The 26,624-nt window shown below is 32.4% G+C and overlaps 1 protein-coding gene across 1 annotated transcript; it reads left to right on the top strand.

Moving 5' to 3' along the window:
- The first annotated feature begins 205 nt into the window (after window positions 1-205).
- LOC136224507 (heavy metal-associated isoprenylated plant protein 3-like) lies at window positions 206-2,471 on the top strand. Its single transcript, XM_066012860.1, has 5 exons — window positions 206-463; window positions 596-800; window positions 885-1,114; window positions 1,382-1,469; window positions 1,543-2,471. The coding sequence occupies exons 1-5, from the start codon at window positions 455-457 to the stop codon at window positions 2,097-2,099; spliced, it is 1,089 nt and encodes a 362-aa protein (XP_065868932.1). The 5' UTR covers window positions 206-454; the 3' UTR covers window positions 2,100-2,471.
- Window positions 2,472-26,624: the final 24,153 nt, after the last annotated feature.

The raw sequence follows: 26,624 nt of genomic DNA, 5'->3' as shown, positions 1-26,624 counted from the left end.
AGATTGTATCTTAGCCAAAAAGAAAAATAGCAAGAAGAAATTAAGAAGACGAAATTTCCTTGTTGGTAGCAACGAAAATTCTCAGCAGCGCGTCCAAATTTAAAGCGCATTCAAATAGGTGAACCGTACACTTACGGCCCTATCTCATACTAGTCCCTGTAAAATAGCAACTAATGCCCCTCGTTACCATTTTGAGGAGAAAAAAAAACCACCCCTCCATTTCTTCTTTAACCAATCAAATAATACCCCCCATTCCATAATTCATCATCATCATCATAAAATCAACATCATCACCATTCACATTATCATCATCATCGTCATCATCATTCAACCGCCTTTATTTCTCTCCTGCTCCCCCCTCTCTCTCTCTCTCCCTGCTATAAATAAATACATCTGATCTCCTCATTAACTCCTATCGCATTTTGAAATACAAACTGCTTTCTCAACTTCCTCCATGGGCAAGGCAAGCGAGAATTTTACTTTTTCCTTTATTGTGTTTTAGCTTTACAAATTAATTCCCTCTTTTATCGTTCTCTGCTGAGATTCTGTGTTTAATGTTTGTTTTAGTCTCTGATTTTCGTTTTTAATTTTGTAGAAGAAGAACAACAATAACCCCCAGCAACAGCACGAGGACAGCAACGAAGAAGATAAGGAGGTAGAGAAGAAGAAGGAAGGCGGCGAAGGTGGAGATAAGAAGAAGGAAGGGAAAAATAACAATGGTTCTTCTGTTGTTCTTAAGATAGAAATGCATTGTGACGGCTGTGCATCTAAAGTCTCAAAACTCGCTCGCTCCTTTCAAGGTTTATTTGTATTTGTATTTCCTGTTTTCATCTTCTTCTCCTTGATTTCTAGTTTTCTGGTTTTGATTTAGGTTTTTTGTTCAGGTGTGGAGAGCGTGAAAGTAGATTCAGAATCGAACAAGTTAACAGTAGTGGGGAAAGTAGATCCTTCACAGATTCGAGATTTTCTTCACCAGAAAACGAAGAAGAAGGTCGAACTTATCTCTCCGCAGCCCAAAAAAGAAGATTCTAACAATGACAAAAACAAGAAGAAGGATGATAACAAGAAATCCGATGACAAAAAACCTGACGCTGATAACAAAAAACCCAAAGAGGTAAATGACATCCACTAATGGCTTCCTTCAGGCGCATTTTACCCATTAATCCGCTAACATGCGCGTTCATTTTCACTTGCATGGTTGATTTATTGCTTCCGATTTCAAATCATAGTCTCGCTAATGAGAATATTTATTGCCAATTTATTATGAGTTGGTACCAGTCTAGTCAAGTTGGGAAATTAAATCGATAGGCGCACTTTAGCACGATTTTGAAATTAAATACTAGTATTTATTTATAATTTAAATTTTAAATAATTGGGATAGGCACCGGTGACGACGGCGGTAATTAAGGTGGCATTCCATTGCTCGGGTTGCATAGAGAAGATTCACAAAATAGTTTCTAAGACTAAAGGTAACTTTATCGTCATCCCCGTTATCTTTCCCGTCGGCGTAACCGTTTATTTGACGGCGTTTATTATTTTCAGGAGTGCACGACGTTGCAATAGACAAACAGAAGGAAACGGTGACGGTCAAAGGCACAATGGACGTTAAGGCGTTGACCGAAAATTTGAAGGAGAGACTCAAGAGACCTGTTGAGATTGTTCCACCAAAGAAGGAGAAAGACGGCGGTAGCGGTGGAGGTGGAGGTGGAGACGGAGAAAAATCCGGTTCCGGAGAAGGAGGTAAGAAGAAGAAAAAAGGCGGCGGTGAAGGTCAAGAGAATGCCGGAGGCGGTGGTGGAGAGGTTGCTTCAGCTAAAATGGAAGGAAATAGAATGGAGTATATGATGCAACCTGGATTCGGATACGGGTACGGGGCAGGACCTGGATATGGATACATGGGTCAGCCAATGACGCCATATGGGAATGGATACGTGGCACAGCCAGTGCCGGTGTATGGAAACGGGTATATGGGTATGGGTCCAGCTCCACCTGTGCCGGTTTATGACTACGGATACGGGTATGGACATGGTCATGTTCCGGGTTATCCAGTGCACATGAAGTTCAATGATGAGAATCCGAATGCCTGCTCTGTGATGTGAGGGGTTAGAAGAAGAAGATTAATTAATTAATTAGTGGAAATGGGGGAAGACAGCTAAGCTAACTTCAGAAAGTGTAAATAATAAAATAGGGAAGGGTAGGGTGGAGCAAATTTTGGGTTATATGGGTTTTTTGTTACTTATGTTGTTTGATCCCTTATTATAATATAAATGTTTTGTTTAGGGACTAAATAATTCATTAACTAATGCGGTCTATTTTGGGTGAGACAAAAGGTAGCAGACTAGGAATGCAGTTTTGGTGGTTTGTGTTTTACTATGGAGGGTATAAATGTCATATTTTTTGGGGGTGTTTCTCATTAGGATTAATTAATCCACTAATTATATATATTAATGATGTGGGTACGTTTTGATGAATGTTTAAAGTAGTAGGAGTTGAGGAGATGATGTGGAATAATCGTTTCATGTGACATCTGGTGAGTTAATTCATGTTGCTCAAAAATAGGTACAAAATGGAATTGCACTGAATTGGTATTTTATCTAAATCAAGTCATTATCTATGTTTATATCAAGTTCATTCACCTTAAATCAATTATCTTATTAAATAGATCGATCCAATCTTTTTTTTTTGAATTGATTATATTAATCGGATCCAATCATTTGGATTTGTAATGATTAGTTAGATCCAATATTAATGTTAAAATTTTTTCTTTTGAAAAGATATTAGTAATGTTAAAAATTAGGGAATGTTTGAATATTAGTAGTTTTTTTTAACTCATTATGAGTAAATGGCTTAATTTGTTTAATAAATTTAATTGTCATTCCATTCATTAACCCAATTTATTTATGACCCTTTAACTCTTTTTTTTTTTTTTTTGATAATCTTACTTCAGAGTCACTCTTTGCACGGAATTTTTTTCAATTTGATGTCATTCTTCCGAGATCGTTACAGGGTCAAAATTTAAGTATTGACCTAATAACATAAATGAGAAGAGGAGAGCTACTTGCATTTAAGCTAATTTAATTGGTAAATCAATTTGATAAAATCTGCAAGTAATTAGGGCATAGCAAACTTGAATGAAATGAATGAATGAGGTGTTATTTTAAAAAATAAAATGATTCTGGCATGTAAACTGAAGAAAAGAAGACATGAGAAAGAAGGTATGCAACAAAAGGTATGAGCAGAAGCATCCAAAAATCAGTGCAATAAAAAAAAAAAAAGGGGGCAATGGAAGAAACAAAGTTAGCAGAATGACATATCTGTCTCCTGCAAAGGATGTGCAATGGAGGAGACATTTGGGTCCCTCTTTTGGATGGACATATACCAAATAATTTTGACATGAACCTGCGAACGCACCTCTTCTCTATCCCTCACCCCTCAGAGGCAGAGGCAGAGGCAGAGGCAGAGGCAGAGGATGATTCTTTGCACCACGGCCTATACTACTGCATGACAGTGTGCTCTGCTCTGCTCTCCCCTTTTGGAGGGATACTTTGTCCTTTTCTTTTGAGGTTACTCTCTGTTTCACCTAAAGCGATATCAAACTATCCCTCTTTTTATTATAATATATTTGAAATTTCCCATGTTTGGATTCTACCCTTTTGTTTTCTTATTATATCAAATATTTTGGTTTAAGTAGCTACAATATTCTCAATTTACCCCACATCCTTTTGACCCGGATGACTTGATTCGGAGTAAAAGCCGAATATCTTTATTTCGTACCTAAATGTCTCTAGTCAGGATGAGGAATCTACAAAACAAGATAGACACTCTAACGTTCAGCTAATCACTGAGGCTTAAGTTGTGAACTTGTGTATATTTGAGACGTAATAGGCTAAACAAGATTGACTTAACTGATCACTGATAATGAATGAACTTCCTACCTTAATTAAAAAAATTGTTTTTATAGTTTTTTTTACAGGAGGATAACCTCCTCCTCGAAGTTTCCAATTCAGCTATATTCCTTGGATAAAACTATTTTTATAGTTAAATATGAATATAAAAGTTTTAGATTTTTAGAATGTTTGTTAGTAAGTTAATAATTTTATTGAACTTTGATATAATTAATAGAAATCCGATTCTTATATTTACTTTAATTAAGATTTCACCGATTTTGATAGAGGTTGATCAAATAACAATATTTTGGATTGGTGAGGGACCTATAGTGTTTTAATCCCAAATTCAAGTTGCAACACTTTAGAACTTTAATCCACAGACCCACCAAGTGACGAGAAATGTAGGGCACAAATGTTGAATTAGTACAAAAATGCCCCTGGTGAAATATAAAAATTAGAGGAGTGGCAAATTGGCATAATGAACTTGGTGACTAAGTTTAGGGTGGTAGTACAATCATAAAAGAGAGATAGGTGTCATGATTTGAAACTCTCTACTTCTGCTCCTGCAGACTCCTCCATAAAGTATTTCCGGTGCACTTTAGCAAATACCTATACCCTAATTATCAATTAAAAATCAAAGTGGGGCAACCAAACCATACAAGGAATTCTCTTTTCCCTACTATATTATTCAAATATTTTAATGGCATTACATCCATTATTTTAATGGCATTATATCCATTCGGGTCCCTGAACTAAAGCTTCAGATTCAATTAGGATCCTAAACTATCAAAATCATCGATTAGATTCTTAAACTACACAAAAATCATCAATTAAGTCTTTATCTTATCCTAAAATCAGAAAATGTGACTATCTGATATAGATTTTAATCATTTCTATGTTGGTTCAAAATGAGTTTGAGGAAAAGGGTCTGAAACTGTTCAACCGAATAATTTTCGATAAGACCTCAATTGATGATTTTTGTTTAGAATTAGAACTTAATTGATGATTTTTATTAATTATCCATATTCTATCCCCATGGTTATTTAGTTGCTTGTAGTCCTAGTGGGGGCATTTTAGTATCTTTATTTAACTTAGAAGGAAGTATATAAACTCATTTATTTTTTACGAAATTGAATAAAAAATAGCCTCCATTGTTGAGAGCTTTGTTCTTATACTTGGGATTCACTCCTTCAAGCTAGGGTTGAGAAGAACATTTGTGGATTTAAGATTAAAATCCTCACTTCGAGAACGATCTGTATCAATTGGTATCAGATCTGAGTCGTTTTCCTTCCCGAAGACTTCTTCTTGGTAATGATTCAACAACGTCCCTAATAAGAACCTATGGAGTCCAATGATAAGAGGTTTGAAGAGATAGAGTCTTTAAAAAGAGATTGAGTGACACCCTTCAAGAGAAAAATGAAAGGCATGAAGCAAGTATGAGAGAGTTGGGTCTCTCCATTGAGGAACTCAAGCTAGAGGTTCGAAATACCCACCCACAACCCATCGAAGGTCCTAACCGGAGGCAAGAAGAGGCTATTCGGCCTCCACCCGAACGACATCCGACACCACCACCTATAAAAAATCTCATGCATCAATAATGGGTCATCGGGTTCATGAGGTAAGGCATCCTAATCACGTTATTATCCGAAATGTTGATAGTGGTAGTGATGGAGACATGTTTGATGATTTTGAGCTCAATAGGATTGCTAGAAACATGGATATCCATACCATACTGATGTTGATGATATCGGTCATGGGAATATGAATGCTAGAAATAGGAATATTGTGAATGATGTGATGTTGTTGGCCATGGGCATAAGAATGCTAGAGATAGGAATATTGTAAATGGTGTTGATGTAGGTGGTCATGCAAGGAGAAATTATGTTGGGAAAGACCCTTACATGGAGAATGTGAATGTGAGAGGTGGATATGGAGGAAATTTTGAGAGATGATACCTTCAAACTAAAAATTGACTCACCTTCATTTTGGATGAGATTCACATGGAAGGGTTCATTGATTGGCTATTGGAAGTAGAGAGGTTATCTGACTATGAAGGAATATCGGAGGATAGAAAGGTTCGGTTAGTGGCATATTGGTTAAATGGAGGAGTCTCAGTTTGGTGGGATCATGTGAAGGAAGAGAGAAGAAGAGGAGGAAGGGAGCCGCTAAGGGCTTGAGTGCGGATGAAGCCGATGTTGAGGGAACGATGCTTATCATCCGATTATGAGCAATACATATATAGCTCGTACCAAAATTGCTCACAAGGTGCAAGGAACGTACATGAATATACTTCGGAGCTCTTGCGGCTTATTAGTGTTCTAATTTGTCGGAAACCAAAAGCCAAAAGACTTTAAGGTATCTTGAAGAGCCAAGATACAATATACAAGATAGAATCGGAAGTACATATGGTGATTTGGATTCAAGATGCTAGAAACCTTGCTTTGAAAGCCGAGTCTCAACTAAGTGTGAGGACTCGTGATAGGTATAGGAGGTTGGGAAGTGATGGTGCTTATGATAGGAGAGAAGCTTCCAAATGAGTTGATAAAGGAAAGAGTGTTGCTAACTCGAGTGGCACCAAGGCTCTAATTGTGGGTAAAGCACATAGTACGGATTTAACTGAATATTTTATACAAGTTGGAAGGATTTTTGAAATATTTTGAAAGTTTAAGGGTCAATCAAACATTTTGTACATGATTTGTATTAAGAAAAAAAGAAGGCTTAATACATCATTTGCCTCCTGAACTTGTCCAAAATGGTTGATTGGCTCCCTGAACTTTTAAAGTGTCTCGATAGCCCCCTGAACTTATATAAAATATTCAATTAGCCTCCTGAACTTGCGTAAAACGTAATCAATTGATCACTCGGTTGCAAAAAAAAGTAAGTTAAATGCGGAAAATGTATTGCAAACGTCTTAAAAAAGTAAAAAAAATCAAGATCGGGGTATTGCGCTTGTAATATTAGAGAATACAAGATTTATAGTTGAGCAAGTAATAACTTCATTTTTACTCTATTCTTGAATTATGTAATAACATTCTAAGACACGTGTTATACATCTTTCGCATTTAACTTATTTTTTTACAGCCGAGTGATCATTTGATTATATTTTACGCAAACTTATGGAGGTAACTGAATATTTTATATAAGTTCAATAAGCTATTGAGACACTGAAAGTTTAGGAGGTCAATCAGCCATTTTCGACAAGTTCAGGACAAATGATAAAGTTACAACATGTTTTGGTAGAAACGAACGATGATATGATAATCCAATAAACAAAAGGGGAATTGGAAGCATTTTGGAAGCACTATCTATTTTGTTACACGTGCATCTGACCATTTAATTACTAGTCTAGGACGTGCACAAATAATCATCATGTGGGTATGTACATGCACATGCACATATTATATATGCATGTATGCGATGCACATCATTACTTCTCAATCTCATATATAGTATTTTTAGGGCAAAAAGCATCCTGAGGCACCTGATCTTTCATTATTTGATGCATTAAGCCCTCGATCTTTTATTTAGACACATTGAGCCCTTGATCTTTCACCATTTGGTGCATTAAGCCCTCGATCTTTCATTTAGACACATTGAGCCCTTGATCTTTCATATATGGGTGTATTAGGTCCTTTCATAAATCAATTAATATATAGATTTATTAAGGACATGTTTGGTGTGACAACAAATGATGTTCTAAAAATAACAAATTCTAAAATAAAAAATATATTATACAAATTAATAAAAATAATTTAAATAAAAAATAAAAAATTTATTGAACACAATAAAACCTTGTTTTTCGATAATTATGTTCTAAAAATAAAAATAATGTTAAAATTGAAGCATATTTTGTGGAAATAAGAAGGGTAGTTTTATCAATAACAAGTAACTACAAACAACTGTTCATGAAAAGAGTTTTTCGTGAAAAGCTCCAAAATGTTGCAGTGTCCAGAGAAAATGTGAAACGCTGCAATTATATAAACCTAACCAAACATGCCCTTAATAAACCTATATATTAATTGATTTATGGAAGGACCTAATACACTCATATATGAAAGATCAAGGGCTCAATGTGTCTAAATGAAAGATCGCGGGCTTAATGCACCAAATGGTGAAAGATCAGGCGCTCAATGTGTCTAAATAAAAGATCGAGGGCTTAATGTACCAAACAATGAAAGATCAGGGGCCTCAGGATGCTTTTTACCTATTTTTAGCCCTGATTTTTTTATTTTCTAAATACAATAACCTTCTTATTGTTTTTATTTTGACACATTAAACACTTACTTTTTGATATCACATTAACCTTCTAATATTATAGAAACTAACTTTAAATCTTAAAAATCGGTTATTAGAGTGTTAATTATTTTATTTACATTTATTTTTTTAACAATTCAAAACATTTTTTAATATATATATAATATGACTATATTATAAATTATAAACATATTATTTTGAATTGTAAGATATATAATTTCAAATATATAAAATAAATAATCATTTTTTTAAACTAAATATAATTTAGTAAAAACTTAATTTTATCGAAATAAATAATGTAAGACTTAATGTATCACATAAAAGATGAAAAGTCTTTAATGAAAAGAAAAGTAAAATCGGATTTAAGATACTTTTTGCATATATATAAAATAGTGAAAGTATATGGACGAAACTTCCATAAAGAATATGAAATGATGAGAGGAAAAGAACAAAGATGAAAAAGGGCAAAAGGAAAAAACAAAACCCCTTTTGAAATAAAATTAAATTATGATGGTGGGTTCGAATAATTCAAGATTTCTATATTTTATTTTCAATTTTCTTTCAATAACATAGTCTTTACACAGAGTCTGCAACAACTAGCTTGGAGCTTCAAACGAAAAAGCCATTATCAGAATCGAACCGACCATCAAACTAGATTAATAGCTGATCTCTGGATTAAATAGCTTGGATTAGTCGAACCGGGTGATATAATAAATAAATAATATTTATATATATAATTAATTTAAAATTATTTTTATAAATTATATATATCCAAAATAAATTATAAATAACTTTTGGTTTGTTATTTTTTTATCCACTTGGGGCTTAAATATATAATAGATAAATGAAATTTAGAATAACTTGAAGTATGTCAACATATTCTATATTATGAGATCTTTTTAACGATATATTATAAACTCAAAACGAACAAGTGATAAATGAGAAATTGATGCTCAAAGTGAACCACTTGAAATGGTATGAAAGAAAATAAAAGGAAATTAAGCATTCTCATCACATAGGAAAGAAATGAGAATCTTAACTAGTTTATAAGTAAATGACATTTACAAGCCTTTAACCAATTACCAGGGGAAAGTCTCTCTTACACGTAGGAAGGTGCAGTCAATTAACCATTGGATTAGGGACACAACCATACGTGCTATGTGATAAATACCAATTGGGTATACTAAATTGATAATGCGGCTAAATTACATAAATAGTCACTGAAATTTCAGTTCAGTTTTAAATAAGTTATTGAAAATTTCTTTATTTCAATAAAATTATTGAATTTAGCTTTTTATTATTATTCTGAAACAGAAATAATAAGTAAAATAGTAAAATAATAATTATATTGAAAAAAAATATATTACATTTAACAGGTTGGCCATGTGGCAATAATATATATGCCACATGACAGTTACAAAAAAAAAATGTATTTTTGCTGTCACGTGACAGTTTCAAAGAATTGAATTAAGTAAAAAGTAAATATACTTTTTTTTGTCATTTAACTATTATGTTATACGTAAAATTCAATTATTTTTAATGTGGAAGTCATATTAATATTCATGTGCTTTTTTTTCCTTTGAAATGTTTAGAATGCCTTTATTAAAATAAAAATAAAAGTTCAATGATTTATACAATTAACCCCGATAAATGGTGTGCGAGATCATGGGTTCAATATTCAAACCCTTCAATTTATATTAATTTTTTTAGATACCAATTAAAGTTGATTTAAGTGGTTAAAGTTTACAAGTCGCTTAAAATGGTGATCTTGTATGTGAGTCCAAACGTGTGCAACACACTTTAATTGGTAGATGATCCAACTAAGTGCTCGTTTATTTCCGTTTCTCGAAACTGCTTTGTTTTAATTCTAAAAATGAGATAAAAAGTGTTTGGTAAAATTTTGAAACAACTGCTTTTTAGCAGAAAAATAGACCAACATCTATTGCCTAGCAGTAACAATAAACAATTAACAACAACAAACAACAACAAATAGAAACATGTGAACCAAACAGGACCTAAATGGTGCACAATGAGCTTCAAACTGGTTAATCTGATTAATTATTTAAAAGGAGGTTCTTGATTATTTAATCTTTCATTTCAACGTAATCAAACATATATAATTTAATTTTGAACATACTAAGTCCCTACTGACGAACTAATTAATTGCGAATATTTAATTCAATTAAAAGAGCGGTTTATTTTATATATATATATATTTATTTATTTAATTGCTAGAAGTAAGGTTTTATAATTATTCTATAACCACATCACACATAAAAAAATTACTTTCAAATTTTTAAAAATCAAAATCTAAATACATATGAAATAAATAAAGCTATGTAAATCCAGTTTTATGTTCAAAACTGATTTTATAGTCATTAAAATCTTAAACTAAGTAAATATAAAAGACCAGAGCTTTAATATGTTGAAATAAAAGATAAAAAACTCAATCCATAAAAAACGATGAAGTGGTATCAGAATGATCTAATTCAATCAAAAGAACACTAGAAGATACATAAACATATATCTTAGGGACTTTGCATTCAGATGCATAATGCTCTCTTTGTTGACAGTTGTAACATTTCACACGTGAGATGTTCACTTTGCACTTGTTCTTTTTGTTCTTCCCCTTATCTTTGGGTTTTTTTTTTGCTTACTCTTTGCCTTTGCCATAGAACCGTTTATACTCCATTCCTTGAGCATTAGAGACATTTCCTTTGGAATGAGAACCGACATAATTTGCTTCAGAATTCACTATGACAACAGATAAACGGTCCTCTTCCATCTCAATATGGTGATTTACATCCTTAAAGGTTTTAACCGATGTGGAATAAGTCGGATGCATCTTCATATGCTCCCAGCTATTTGGAAATTAACGAATAACAACTTAAACTTTCAGCTCATCGATCATCTTATGACCCTCTACATCGAGGGCACTGATCATGTTGGACATTTCTCTTAAAGGTTTCTTCATGTTATGATCAACCTTTTTCTTGCAGGTATCAAACTTTATAGTAAGAGAACAAAGCTTAGTCAGAGATGTGCCCCCCAAAATTATCCTTCAAAGAATCCCAGAGATCATTTGCTATCTCCTTAGTTTGATACTCCTTTGAGAGATCGTCATCAATTGCACTAAGCAGGATGAGTCTGGCTTGTGTGTTTTTCTTTTTGCAAGCCACATAAATATCCATATCCCTTTGATGCCGAGCAGTAGTTCCTTCCTCAGGTTCGTCCATAACCATTATCAAAGTACTGAGAATGTAATTATCCTCAAGCAAATACTCAATTTTGACGCTCTACGCATCATAGTTCTCTTCATTAAGTTTGAGGTCCTTATTTAGTTCAACCATTATCGATTTGGTAGCTGAAGTCATTGTGATTCAAATCTACAATGAAGTAAGAGTTGCATGACTTATTAAGAAGTTCTTATAATACACGTTCAAGTTCTTTATACAACCCATATCTAATTAATCTCAGCTTCACACTAGAGTTCAATTCGAAAAAGAGATATAAGTAGGCTCTAATCACCCTTTAATTATAATGTTTGGCTTTGAGTAACTATATAACATGCATAGAGAATATTCATTATTGGCTTGTAATTAGCTTAACGTGTTTTAAGCTAATGATTGAAAGATTAATGTTTTAGGTAGTGCTTTCATTTCTATCATAAATAGTTATAAAAACAATCTAACATGTAACGTAATACATCAAACCATAATCAGAAAAAACATTTTCATACATAAATCAATCAATAAACCAAAAAATTTCCAAAAATTAGAAGTTCTAGCAAAGAGAAAAACCATAAAACCACATGTTTAACCATATACTCAAAACCAGAACATTAACTTTATCCGAAAATATAATAGGTTCTAACCTACAACCCATGGACACATCCTAATCTAGTCGGAATACGCCTTTTTACTGGAACGAATGTCATGACATGTTCTGAGAACCCATCAATGTTTTGGGTCAAGGTGCTAGAATATACAAGAGTAAGGATTGTCTTTCCTGATCTTAGGGTTATGCTCGAACTGTTATAAAGAAACCTAACACCCATATTTCCCAGTCTATTCATGAACAACCACACAACCAACTTGTAGTTGTTCTCATAATCGTCCATGTTGCACCTAGGATTCTTTGAAGCTTCCTACTATGAAATGATTCACAAAGGCGCTTATATAGGCCTCACTCATTGTACTCTCTTAGACAAACCACCCACCCAAATGCATTATTGCATTTGAGTATGCAACGTCTCCATGTGGCTCGTGATACCCTCAATATCATTCTAGACGATATGTTTATCCAAACGGCACCACCTAATATTCATCTCCATTTGTTTCACTTGTCTCAATTGCTCGGGAAAATGAACAAGGAGTGGGACCCTCGTAATGTTGACCATAGTTGTCAAGGCAAAAAAGAAAAAAAAGATTAGGTTACGAACTAAATCTTTTAAGGATCAAAAACAAATTTCGATCCATTTCTTTAAGGAACATTAAATTCATGATAAAACAATTTTTCAGAATACATGTGTGTATGACATTATTGGTTAACACAATATGCAAACAGATTACAATCATACAGTTATATGCAATGAACGACATATACTTAAAAATAATTTTTTATTATCAATCATGAACTAATAATCAATTAATTAGAAAAACATTTCTAATAATTATTTTTAATAAAATAAATCACACGTATATTCAAAATATATTTAAAATACATATTGAATATCTAAAAAATTAGAAAGTATAACAATTTTTTCTATTAATTTTACTTCTAATCAGAAACGTGTCTCTGAAAAATTAGAATCTGAAAAACATTTTATTTTTACGTAATTTAATTTTAATTTATATGAATTTCTGGGTATTTAAAACATTTTTCACATATTAAAAAAAATTACAGAATACCAAATAAATCAATATTAACTATTCTATATATCCAAAAATAAATTAAAAATCAAAGAAAATACCTTGAAATTATTTCGAACATATTAGAAAAATCGACTCTGAACCAACGTCAGGAGACGCCGCACGAGCCGCGCGTGTAGGCGGTAGCTAGAGGTGCGTGCAGGCCATGTGCCTCCCTCCTAGCGTGCGATGGTTCTGGGGTTCTAGTGGGTGGGGGGTTTCCAGGGTCTAAGAGTTCGATGGTGTTGTCAGATTCGGGTTTTCGCGATTGGAAATTAGAAAAACAGTACAAACATACCCTTAATCATGCACGTTAAATCGCTAAAACACATTAGAAATTTCTAGCAGCCTCGATACGAATTTCAACGAGCCAAAATCATCCGGAAACACACAAAATACATAGATCAAGATACGACTCAGCCAAGCATGCATTTATTCAATCAAACCAATCAAAAGAATCTCAAAACATATAAAAGGGGTTCTTTAACGATGGAACATAGAGCTTAAAGACTCTGATACCAATGAAACTCTACTAGTTACATATTTCATCTCTAACCTCAAATGGACTGGTAATGAACCTAGATCTATCAATTAACAAACGACAGATTTAAGGTTATCTCTTGTAGCGTATATCTGTTGAATAACAACGGAAGAAACGAACATTGGCTCCATGTCACCAATCTAGATGAAGACTTCACTAGACAATTGTTCCACAAACTAAGTACATACACCGAGACATACAGAGAGAGAGAGAGAGAGAGAGAGAGAGAGAGAGAGAGAGGGGCAAAGGCTTCAGGAGCATGAAGATGAGAATTGCCTTTGAAGTATTCTAATCTCTATATCTATGTGTTAGGGAATAAGGTTTAGCCTCATAGCTATCTGTTAAAGCCTAACTCTAATCCTAACTGATTAGTTCACGGACGAGCTTTAAATGGATCGGTAAATAGGTAAAGGCCATTTTACTCCATTTAATCCTAAAAAAATGATCGAAACACGAGATTGTATTTGAAAATGACTAAAATCACAAAGTTAATTTTCGTACTTCCCCTTAAATTAATATTATATAAAGATTGAATACATAATTGAACATCTAAACTAGTCAATTTTTTCTCGTTTGACACTTAATTTATAGTTGAATCTATCACACATCTAAACTCATCAAATTTAAACCTTTAACGTCTTTATTAGTTGATTTTACAGATTTCAAAACTAACAGGATATCTCAAAATTAAAGTTTTTCATCTAGACATGTCTGATGAGATATCAGTAATAAAGGTGTGATAGATCCAAAATTGATAAATTTAAGTCTACATTGTGAATTTAGGATGCAAAATGATAAAATTAATAAGTATAGATAATGTATTAAGTTTGATATAAATGGATGAAGAAAAAAGTATGGTGTGTCGGTAAGGATGTGGTGGAAAATTGGAAGAAGAATATTCTTGATCTACCTAATTAATAATGAAAATGATGATACATTACATTACATACGTACTGAAGTCAATGTCATTTGAATGAAATAAAAGAAGTTGGTGGTGCTTTTAGAATATTTTGCGTGTATTATTTAAGAATAAAAAAGAATATGTGATTAGATTCCAAATACAATACTACATGTGAATATTATTAGATGTGATGATTGCATGATCTCAATCCCATGTGACAACTATGTAAAAGATGATGATGGATGGATACTAGACTCCTTTCCATAAAATATTTACTTTATTAAAATCTAGGCAGGACTCTGATCTTTCATTGTTTGGTGCATTAAGTCTTCGATTTTTTATTTAGACACATTGAGCTCATGATCTTTCACCATTTGGTGCATTAAGCCCTCGATCTTTCATTTAGACACATTGAGTCTTTGATCTTTCATATATAGGTGTATTAGGTCCTTCCATAAATCAATTAATAATAGGTTTATTAAGGGCATGTTTGGTGTGACAACAAATGATGTTCTAAAAATAACAAATTCTAAAATAAAAAATATATTATACAAATTAATAAAAATAATTTAAATAAAAAATAAAAAATTTATTGAACACAATAAAACCTTGTTTTTCGATAATTATGTTCTAAAAATAAAAATAATGTTAAAATTGAAGCACATTTTGCGGAAATAAGAAGGGTAATTTTTATCAAAAACAAGTAACTACAAACAACTGTTCATGAAAAGAGCTTTTCGTGAAAAGCTCCAAAATGTTGCAGTGTCCAGAGAAAATGCGAAACTCTGCAGTTATATAAATCTAACCAAACATGCCCTTAATAAACCTATATATTAATTGATTTATGGAAGGATCTAATACACCCATATATGAAAGATCAAGGGTTCAATGTGTCTAAATGAAAGATCGAGAGCTTAATGCACCAAATGGTGAAAGATCAGGAGCTCAATGTGTCTAAATAAAAGATCGAAGACTTAATGCACAAAACAATGAAAAATCAGGGGCCTGAGAATGCTTTTTTGCCTAAAATCTATACCACATTCTAAAGTTGCTAAATTCATCTTTTACTTTTCTCAACAAAATAATTTCACTCTTCAATTTTTAAAAAATCTACTCAACTAAAAAAACAATTAATAATCAAAGCATCTCGATTCAATACATAAAAATGAATTTTGATGAAATTTTAATACAATAATAAAATATACTATACTTATCTCTTATTTAAATCTACCATTTAAAATTATCTAAAATGACATATATACTTTAGAATATCATTGAGTCCAAATAAACTTTACTTTACAATTATAGATGTAACGAGACTATAATAGAAAATATTTCTTTTGTTTTCGTCTCTGAATATTTTGAAAAACTCTCATTTATCTCTTTTAATATTTCAAAGAAATTCTCTTCCCGGATGAAAAAAATTCCCCGTCCTTGCCTTATGGAGATAAGAGTCTCTATGGAGATTTTATTTTTTATTTTAAATATTAAATTTATATAAAATAAATCATCCAATCAATAAAATATAATATAATATTTTAAATAAAAACAAATTTTTATTAAGTATAAAATGAATATTAATATCTAAATGATATATATAATCTTATTAATAATTTTGAGAATTTTCAAAAAGTGTGTTGTTTCGAACGCAATTAAAATGTTGTCTGTTATCATTCTCTCAGGCACAAATGCACTTTGCGACTCGAAAGCCAACGCATTAAGTAACGATTCTAATATATTAGCATTTGCTTTTGCTAAGATCTTATAAGCTACATTACATAGTGATATATATGGGTCTAAGGTGCCCATAACCCCAGGCTGATTTTTCTTTGGTATGAGTACAATACCAGTATTAAATCCTTGCATATTTTTACCACATCCACGCCTACTAGAGACCAATAAGATCGGAAAAATGTTGGATTCATTCCATCCGGCTCTGACGCGTTATCAGCATCCATGCTAAAAGCTGCTTTCTTTACTTCATCAGTAGTAATTTCTTCCATAACCTTCTCATTCTGCTCAAGAGAAATAATTAGATTTATACACTCAAGAATTTCAATGGAGAAAGAATTTGAAGATTGAAACATCTCCTTAAAATAGTGTATCATAATGTCCCCCAAATCCTCATCCTAAATGCTAGTGACCATCAGACCCACGTAGACTCCCAATTTTGTTACGTTTTTTTCCTAACTAAAGCAAAAGAATTAAAATATCTTGTATTTGCATCTCCAGATTTAAGCTAGTGAGCTTTTGCACGTTGTTTCCAGAAAATTTCCATGGACTTAAGCAACTCCAAATAGCGAACCTCCGTTTTCCTGAACAAAGCCACACCTCCATTATCCCTCTGATTACACAGAAAATTCAACTCATACTTAATTGCTGTAATTTCTTTTTTAATATTGGGAATATAATCTTCTCCCTAATTTGAGAGAGCTCGTCCACACTCTCATATCTTAGTTTGTAAATCTATAAAAGAACTATCCTTCCAAACTTTTTCAATAATTAAATGACACTCATTCTCCTTCAACCAAATATTTTCAAAGCGAAAACGTTTGACTCAGACTTTACGTTTTCTCGGGTGCAAGGACAGAAGAAGAGGAAGATGGTCAGATGAACTATACAGTATAACATGTACATGAGCTTGTGAAAATTTGTCCAATCAAGAAATTGTGGCCATCCCCCTATTAAGGCATTCCTCCACTAAAGAAGTTGTACCACGACCACGCTCCCATGTAAAGAACGGACCAAAAGAACCCAGATCAACCAAATCACAGTCCTCAATTGCTTGTTTAAACCCCTAAGTATAATTTAGGAGGGTGAGGATTAATACCCCTCTTTTCATCAGGACCGACCAGATCATTAAATTCACCCGTCCAACACCAGGGATCATCTGATAGAGAAGCAAGATCACGAAGAATATTTCATGACTCTTGTCTTCTAGATTTGTCTAGATTGCCATAGTAACCAGTATATCTTCAAGGCTGCACAGACCCAAGAAAAACATTAGCATAGTATCAATATAATATTTGTTAAAGTTTAATATTTGGACCATCCCAATATCATGCCACAACAGGCCCATGCCACCGCTTCTACCTATGTAGTCCATACTTAAGCACCAACGAAGCCCAACTTCCTTGTTAAGACTTCTAATTTGCTTTCTTTAATTTTTGTTTCACTAAGAAAAACTAAATTAGGGTTATAAATACGAGCTAAATCCATGATCATCCTAACTGTCCGTGGGTTGCCCATCCTATGGCAGTTCCAAACTAAGAGACTTGTGGCGATCGACGGGCCTGTCTTGCAAGTCCCCCTGGAGGCCCTTTTTTGAGCCTGGGTTAGAGCCATTTTTGTTTATAATATTGGGCTCAATTCCTCCTATCCCATCAACTCTTCTCCTTTTAGGACCAGTGAGTATAACGAGTTCATTTTGAATTAATGAGCCCACTTATTACTTTTCTTGTAACGTATCGCTAATTTCATCTATTATCATATCATTATTCCCTAAAATCACTCCCTGATTTGTAGTTTGCTTGACTGTTGACCCCCACTTTCTGTTTGTGACTATCCTATGAGATTTTCCTGTATATCCCTTACTAGAGCTGAATCATCGCCTATTTTAAAACTAGCGTCTGTCACCAGCCACCGTGCTCTTCTGTTGGAAACTCGTCGTCCAAGTTGAGCCAACATAAATGATCCATAGGGTCATGACACTATACCATCAATCGCATTATAAACTTTGGGACAAGAAATTTCAGTGTGATCGAGATAACCGCAAACAAAACAAAAACGTTTGATAGGTTCATATTTAAAATCAACTCAGAAAACCTTCCTCTGTGCCTTTCTTCAACATCATCTTTCTCTTCAAAGGTTTGCGAACATCCAAGGAAACTCTCAACCTCATATATTCTCTCAAGATGTCTTGAAAATTGTTATGATCAGAAGTTATGAAAGACCCCAAATAATTCCCAATCGCAATCGCTACCCTTTCAGACATAAATCCATTTGGCAAATTGTATACTTGTACCCAGATATCTAAATGAAACAAGGGTACTTCGGTTGGAATATCGTCTTGAGCCAATCTTTTAAGGAGAAGAAGTTTGTTGTCATACGACCATGGTCCGCTCTCATAGATCCTTCTCACATCAACTTCGTGGAAGAATTGAAATAGAAAAGGATTGAAATTTATAGATCTGGTATAAACCCATTTGTCTGGTTTCCAGATCGCAGCCAAGAGATCTCTCATGGCCTGGAAATCTACTGGTTTATCTCCCAAAAATTGACCCACTAAGCACCACTGTAGATACATCTAGTCAGAGTGCATATCTTCTTCTGCCACTGTGAAACCGCCTCCTTCCCCATCTTCCAAACTTAGATTTGCATAGGATTGTTCCATAATTTCCCTACTAGTAGATGTTATGGTTGATTAAAAAAAAGGGAAACAAGATCTTGTATGCTACAAAGATTCAAGTGAGAATGAATTAATTCTGATAGAACGTAATACGTCAAAAACTTATCAATAGGACAAGAGAGAAAAACTTGTCAACAGGACAAGGGCTTGTATTGCTATTTATTGTTGAAACATATTTTTCAATAATAAAATCCCTAAAAAACGGAAACCAATTACCCATAAATTGGAAACAAGACGTAACTGACAGTCAAATAACATAAAACATGTTAAGCAAGAGACGTAACCGACAGTCAAACAACTGAAAACAAAAGATGTAACCGATAGTCAACCAACTTAAGGCAGAAAATGTAACCAATAGTCAAATAACTGAAAGCAAATGTAACGGACAGTCAAACAATTGAAACCAGAAGACGTAATGGATAGTCAAACAACTGAAAGTTGAAGATGTAATCGATAGTCAAATAACAAGGGGCTGTCATTCTCCGTTCACCAATCATAGGGAAAAGATCAGTCGCCGTGAAATTCATGCTGATTATTAATTTCAGTGCGGCAGCGAGGGTATCCCCTCCTCCATCCTCTGCATTCAATTAGTTGCAAACTATACCACAGTTTCTCCTCTTCACTCTTTCCCTGACAAATTTTTGGATATCGAAATATATATATATATATATATATATATATATATATATATATAAAAGAAGTCCAAAAATGGCGAAGAAGGAAGAAGTTCAGTATTGTGAGAAAACGAAAAAGAAAGAAAATGAGGAGATAGGAAAATGGTCGGTCACGTCTGTAGCTCACAACAATTAACATAGTTGGGATACAATCAAATTGTTTTTTTCTTTTTTAAAGTTGATCCTATATTAAGTCCTACCATAAAAGTTGAGGGTAAATTACATGCATGACAATGGGTAAATTTCACTCATGGTGTACAAACTTTACCCTAAATCACACTTTGGTGTACAGATTTCAATTTGTCACACTAATATATACGTACTTAGGGATGACCTCCCACTATGGTATATGGCCGGTTAAAATGACCGGTCAAAGCTCAGTCAACGCGCCACCTCAGCTTTGACCGGTCAAAAAGTAAAAAAAAAATTCAACCACTAATATAATTACTATTATACCCTCTTCTCTCTTCTTTCTTCTTCCTTTCCCTCTCTCTTCTTTCTTCTTCCTTTCCCTCCCTCTTCTCCTCTCCCTTTCTCTCACTAACTCTCTCCATCTTATTTATTTTCTTAAGAAACCGGCCACTACAAAATGGATGGGCTTGACCTTGACCATAACTAAAACTAATTCGAGCTTTAATTCCAATAATTCACATTTAGCATCAAGGGCTTCTACTAACAATTTAGTCGCTCTGAATGTCAAACATATGAATGTTTGTCGGAGATCTATTTCCCTCCAGTCTTTTCTTGTACTACCACAACACCCCACTATTTCTTAAACAATCAAAATAATCTTTTTCTTTAAATGTATAATGTTATCTAATCCAACAAAAGGACAGTTCAACCATCCATTTCTTCGTGTAAATCCACAACAAGAGATTGATAAATAAGGAAGAACAGAGACCAGATAATAGTAAACGAATACCCAGCTGGTGCAATCTTTCCACTTTGTTAAAGATGGTTTCAAATTTATCAGAATCAGGCCTCCCAATATCATCTCTTCCATCTACACAAGAATTTCATAGTTTTAACAGACTAAAGAGAAAAAATGAATATGAACTGAAGAGAAAACCAAGAAGGAAACAGTTAGGAAATTACCATTAATGAGGTCGTGCACGACCAGATATCACGATCAAAGAGTTGAATATGCCGCACTGCCGACTCGCTAATCTCGGCTTTATCATTGCCGGTACAAGTAGTAGAAGAGACAGCAGCACAATCAGTAATGAGTCAGATCATGGGCATTTGGAATATGTCTTTGTCGTATATAAGCTTGTGGAAGAAGAAAAACGATAATTGATCTGAAAAACAGAAAAATAAAGATGCAGTGACCGTCTGATCAAATACGGACACAAGCAAAAATAATAATAATTTGGCGAAAAGGGGTTTAAGATGAAATTAGGGTTGAAGAAGATGAAGAGGGATGCAATTCAAATTGAAAAACCCCTGAAAGAAAAAGAAGAAACAAACCTCATGCCCCAGGATTCACTTACACTGCTCTAATGTTAATTGATTTTTTACAGATTTCTTAAAGAAAATAAATAAGATGGAGAGAGTTAGTGAGAGAAAGGAAGAGGAGAAGGGGGAGAGAAAGGAAGAAGAAAGAAGAGGGTATAATAGTAATTATATTAGTGGTTGATTTTTTTTTTACTTTTTGACCGGTCAAAGCTGAGGTGGCGCGTTGACTGAGCTTTGACCGGTCATTTTAACCGGCCATATACCATAGTGGGAGGTCACCCCTAAGTACGTATATATTAGTGTGACAAATTGAAGTCTGTACACTAAAGTGTGATTTAGGGTAAAGTTTGTATACCATGAGTGAAATTTACCTGCATGACAACTAAATTTTACTTATTTTTATCTTATAGTTATTAAACTTCAAAAACCAAATACATCATTATTGTATACTCTTTCATATATGGCGTAACCCAATACTTGTTTTTCAAGTTTCTAATCCGTAACTTTTTTGAATTGAAATATCTAAATAATAAGAAATCAAAATAGAAGACTAAGCAACTCAAACCTTTCTATTGTTATCTTGGATCCACGGATTAGCCCTGATTCGTTTAGAAAATATGGTTAGGAGGACTCTATGTGGAGCAATTAGGCACAAATTGATACCAACCCCTCAAAATTTGGTAACTTCAACTCCATTAACAACCACTTATGGATCTTTTCTTGGATTCCACCCATTATCTCAAGTTTTGGAACGAAGAGTTACAGATAGAGTTCGAAAAGGTCAACTCTTTGATGATTCCATCATACATCATTGAGTTGCGAAAACTTCAATCGAGTCGATTCCATGATTATAAGTTCATTCCATATCGGACCAGATCGGAATAGGCCAAGTTGAGGTGAAGTGTCAATTTGCCAAAGGTAGAAGAACTAGAGTACATGTGCTCTCGTCACCTTGAACGAAACTAGATCTTGTGGAATCATATTGAATATAAGACGATATATTCCGTGCCTTGCTAAAAAAATCCGTGGAGGTTCGAGTCCTCTTCAAGGCATAATATTGAGAATGTTCATTAAATGAGCAATTCAATAAGAGATCTCAGATCGAATCGGTATACAGCTAATCCCATGCATACTATTTGTACATCTGGTCGCACAAATTGCATAGTATCATAAATAGCTACTCCGAGTATTACCCATCCGCCATAGAAAAGACTTTTTTTAATATCTTTCTTTGATTCCGGAACAAGTCAAAAATTTGTATCCAATTTTCAGGATATTATGCATGGATCAGATATATCATGGCGAATCCTTCAGAAAAAATTGACTATTCCACAATGGAATCTGATAAGTGAGATTTCGAGTAAGCTGAGCTCCACATATTCTTGTACAATCAAAAGGGATTGATTCTGTAAAAATTGGATTGATATTAGTCTGGATACAGCAAAATACTTCTGTTAGATCTAATATATTTTTTCGATCTAATAAGTACCTTGTGTCAGCGAGATGAAATTCTCATATACGGTTCTCGGAAGGAGAGTCTTTCTGGTTTACCTATCTCAATAAAGTCTATGATTGGTTCGAAGAACGTCTCGAAATTCAGGCGATTGCAGATGATATAACTAGTAAATATGTTCCTCCTCTGGACAAAAGAAAGGAAAAAATTTTCCACTATCTGTGTCAGTACGGATGAATAAGATAGAATAGAAGAACCCCCTGCACAACAGAAGAGGAAGCAAAACAAGGTTGCTCATCGTCTTCGAAAGAGGGAATAGAGAAGGAAGACTGAAGAATAGATATTCCATGTAATATAAAAGTCACTCAATTTTATATTTAAGAACATTATAGCTACTAAACTTTAAGTAACATCTCAAAACATTTATTAACGACCTTAAAATGAAAATATTCCAGAATTAAAGTTGTTTAGACGACATTTACTATGAAACCATATTTTTTTATTTTTCAAAATCACTATTTAAGAAGCTTTCTCACTCTAAAAATTTATTCTCTCTTCTAACTAAACAACACTTAAATGATTTTAAATTAAAAATTTTAAAGAATTAAAATTACTTAAAATAGCATCAATTTATAGATTTTTTTATTTTAAGGTTATTAACTGTTATTTTGAGGTGTTAAGTGGGTAAATTTATTCTATTTTTTATTATATTATGTTTTGAATTATAATAATGAGTAGTAAAATTTAATGAACGTAATTTATCCTAAAAGTTGATTCCTTTTTACGTGTGATTACAAGGAAAGGTTTTCATAAGTATCTTCTTGGTGTGTTAAAGACATTCAACAAATATATGTGGAAATTGTTGGTGTTGAAACAACTTTAATTGGTCAGGATATTAAAATAAAATTGTGGGACTCTCTAGATGATAGCTTTGACTACCTTGCATTCCTCCAAGAAATATATTAATGTAATTAAATTGTAATCATTTAATTGGGATAATTCCTATAAAAATGCTGATTTTAATAATAATTTAAAAAATAATGTTGGATTAAAAAAATTTACTACTATAATGTTCAATGTAATTAATTAACTTCGATAATTGATATACCGGTGTTATTATTACAATGAATCCGGTGTTTCAAACACCGAATTCATTGTGTTAGGCTGCTGCAGCATTTAATGCTGCAGCACCCACAATAATATTATTATTTTATTAAAAAAATCAAAATTCACCCTTAAAAAAGATAATTTCTTAAAAAAATATTATTTTTGAAGATAATTTTAAAAAAGAAATTGAGTTAAAAAAAATTCAAATCTAATACTTTTTTAACCAACTATAGTTAACTGACGCCGGTTATTAACATACCAGTGTCAGTATGTAAGGAAAACCGGTGATTCAATCACCGGTTTTCCCATAATAAAGCTGATGCAGCTGCAGCAGGTTTGATACCCAATTTTTATATTATAATTTTTTTTTTTTTTTTACACTGAGCTGCAAATTATAAGGTTTTTTTTCTTTCAAAGAAAAATGGCATTTTTTATATGAAAAGGTAAAGGGATAAAAGTTTATTTGGTCCCTCTAATATCAAAAATTTTGTCATTTGTCCTTTTTACTATAATTGGTAACATTTACTCCTTATAGTATTATCATACGCAATGATGAATACGTGATTGGTTCATTGGGAGGCCGATTTTACACTTGCATGCATAAAAACAAAAATTGCTAAATCGATTTTATTTAATTTTTTTCCGAATATATATGTGATATCATCTGGGTGGTCCAGAACAGATTTTTACGTACCAATATAAAACTTTTCAAAATTAATCTAGATTTGGATTACAAAAGTAAGATTGAATCGTTTTTAACAAACTTTGAGAAATTTATCGCCTTATCATATATTAATTTAGTTGAGTTTTGTAATTAAATACAAACTCAATGAGTTAATTAACCACTCCGAATCTTAATTAAATACAACTTTAATGAGTTAATTTTGTATTAATCATATGACAATCCCAATTTAAAAAATCCTCAATTGATTAAATACCTGATCAAAGTTCTTGATCAAATCACCAATTTATCAAACACGGAATCAAAAGGTCTAGGTCCAATTTATCAAATACGTAATCAAAATTATTTGATTTTTTTTTATTTTAAGACCGTCAATGGTCGTTTAGAGTTGTTAAGTGGCCACAAGTATTAAAAAGTTTAAAATTCAGTAGTCACAACGTTAAGAATTAGTCAAAACATTAAAAATGATAAAATTCAGTAGCCATGAGTGTAATTTACCCATTTATATTTCTAATGTGCATATTGGTTTTCTAGAAAAACGAATAATGTACATAATGTATTGTTTATACAGATTTTAAAGGGTTTTTTTTTTTTTTTGAAGTAGGTGTAGATTTTTTTAATTATATAAAATAAGTATTGTGCTACTGCAGTATTAAATGCTGCAGCAGCTAGTTACCATGAACCCGGTGTTTGAAACATCTGGTTCCTCACAATAATGACACCGGTAATTAATATACCGGTGTCAGTTAACTATCAAAGTATTACAGTAGAAATTATTTTTAACCCAACATTTTTTTTTAAAATTGTCTTTTAAAAAACATTTTTCTAAGGAATTATCCTATGCGGGGAGTGTCCATTTCTTGGACAACTTTAAATCCAGTTCTTCTAATGGTTGAGCACTGTTTTTTTAAGATGAAAAATTTCAAAATGACACACCACTTGTACGTTTGGTATGCCGTAATGCAATGTAATGTAATCAAACTTGTAATGCAATCAAATTTGTAATGTAATAGAATGAAATAATGATTTCATTACCATTTTTTATTGTTAAATAAAAAGAAAATGAAGAAATGTAATTACCATTACAATATTTATGTTTGTCTAAATAAATATAATCATAAAAATTTATTTGCACAATTAAAATTAACGAAAAACATGATAACGTAAAAAATGAGATGAAGAGAAAAACGAAAAACACGAAATATACAAAAAAAAAAAGAAAGAATCAAAATCAAATACAAAATTAGATTAGCTAAAATCAATTTAATTACTATATATATAATTACTTTTTCTCGTTTTTAAATTTTCATGTTTTTCTACTTTTTGCGTTTTTGAAAATGACAGGAGGTTAGATTGAAGTGTGAGATTTGATAAATGAGAGGTTAGAGAAGCTTTGAGAGTAACAATTAGGATTACATGCTTTGGATGTAATGAGAATTTAACTCATTTTTCTATGTAATGGGGATTACAAGCTTTAGTGAACAAAATGTAACCTATAGTTTTCTCATTACATTCCAATAAAATTAAAAATTGCATCCAAACATAGTAACGGGCTTTTGATATAATGAGCATTCCATTACGAAGTCCATTACGTCTTACCAAACGTACTCTTAGTGTTTTAAAAATCGGCCAACGCGGTCGTCTAGGTGGAGATTTTTATAACACCGTCCCAATTTCTACTAGTCGTGTGGTATAAATCTGTTGACCGATTTTTGGCCTCCTAAGTGCTCATAGGCGGCTCCCATGCAGTCCTAAGCGGTCCTTTTGAAAAAATTGACCCTTAAATTTTATGTCAATTTTTTTAATTTTAAATAAAATAGTACATAACAAAAAACTAAAAAAAAAAACTTAAACCATCAAATGTATTTTTAAGAATATTAATTTTATTTTATTTTGACACATTTTATTATTAATGTTATATTATTGATCCATTTTTTATTTTTTTAAGAATAGTAATGTAAATTATATTAATATATATATATATATATATATATATATATATATATATATTTCTATCCTGAATATTTTATATTATTATTTTTACATTGTATAATCCATATTTTAATTGTCTTTATATAATATAATACATTATTTAATAAAAACTATAAAATACAAAAAAAAAATCCGATTAATTCCCGATTAATCTCCAAGAGGTACGACTAGCGCCTACCGACTTTTACAACCTTGACACCACTAGAGAGGCTCTACCAACATCATTTGTTAGTAGCAAAAACGCAACTAAACAAATTCTAAATAGGTGGACACATAATAAAATATCACAAGAACCAATAATAATTCATATATATATATATATATATATATATATATATATATATAATGTATTAAAATGAT

This window comes from Euphorbia lathyris, chromosome 3, assembly GCF_963576675.1.
Source record: "Euphorbia lathyris chromosome 3, ddEupLath1.1, whole genome shotgun sequence".
In the NCBI taxonomy this organism is placed as follows: Eukaryota; Viridiplantae; Streptophyta; class Magnoliopsida; order Malpighiales; family Euphorbiaceae; genus Euphorbia; species Euphorbia lathyris.
The sequence above is the reverse complement of the archived record's forward strand: the minus strand, read 5'-3'. Positions and strand labels throughout refer to the sequence as shown.

Coding starts and splice junctions, on each gene's coding strand:
- LOC136224507 (XM_066012860.1), top strand. Junction 1,115..1,381: donor ATAACAAAAAACCCAAAGAG/GTAAATGACATC, acceptor TAATTGGGATAG/GCACCGGTGACGACGGCGGT. Junction 1,470..1,542: donor AATAGTTTCTAAGACTAAAG/GTAACTTTATCG, acceptor TATTATTTTCAG/GAGTGCACGACGTTGCAATA.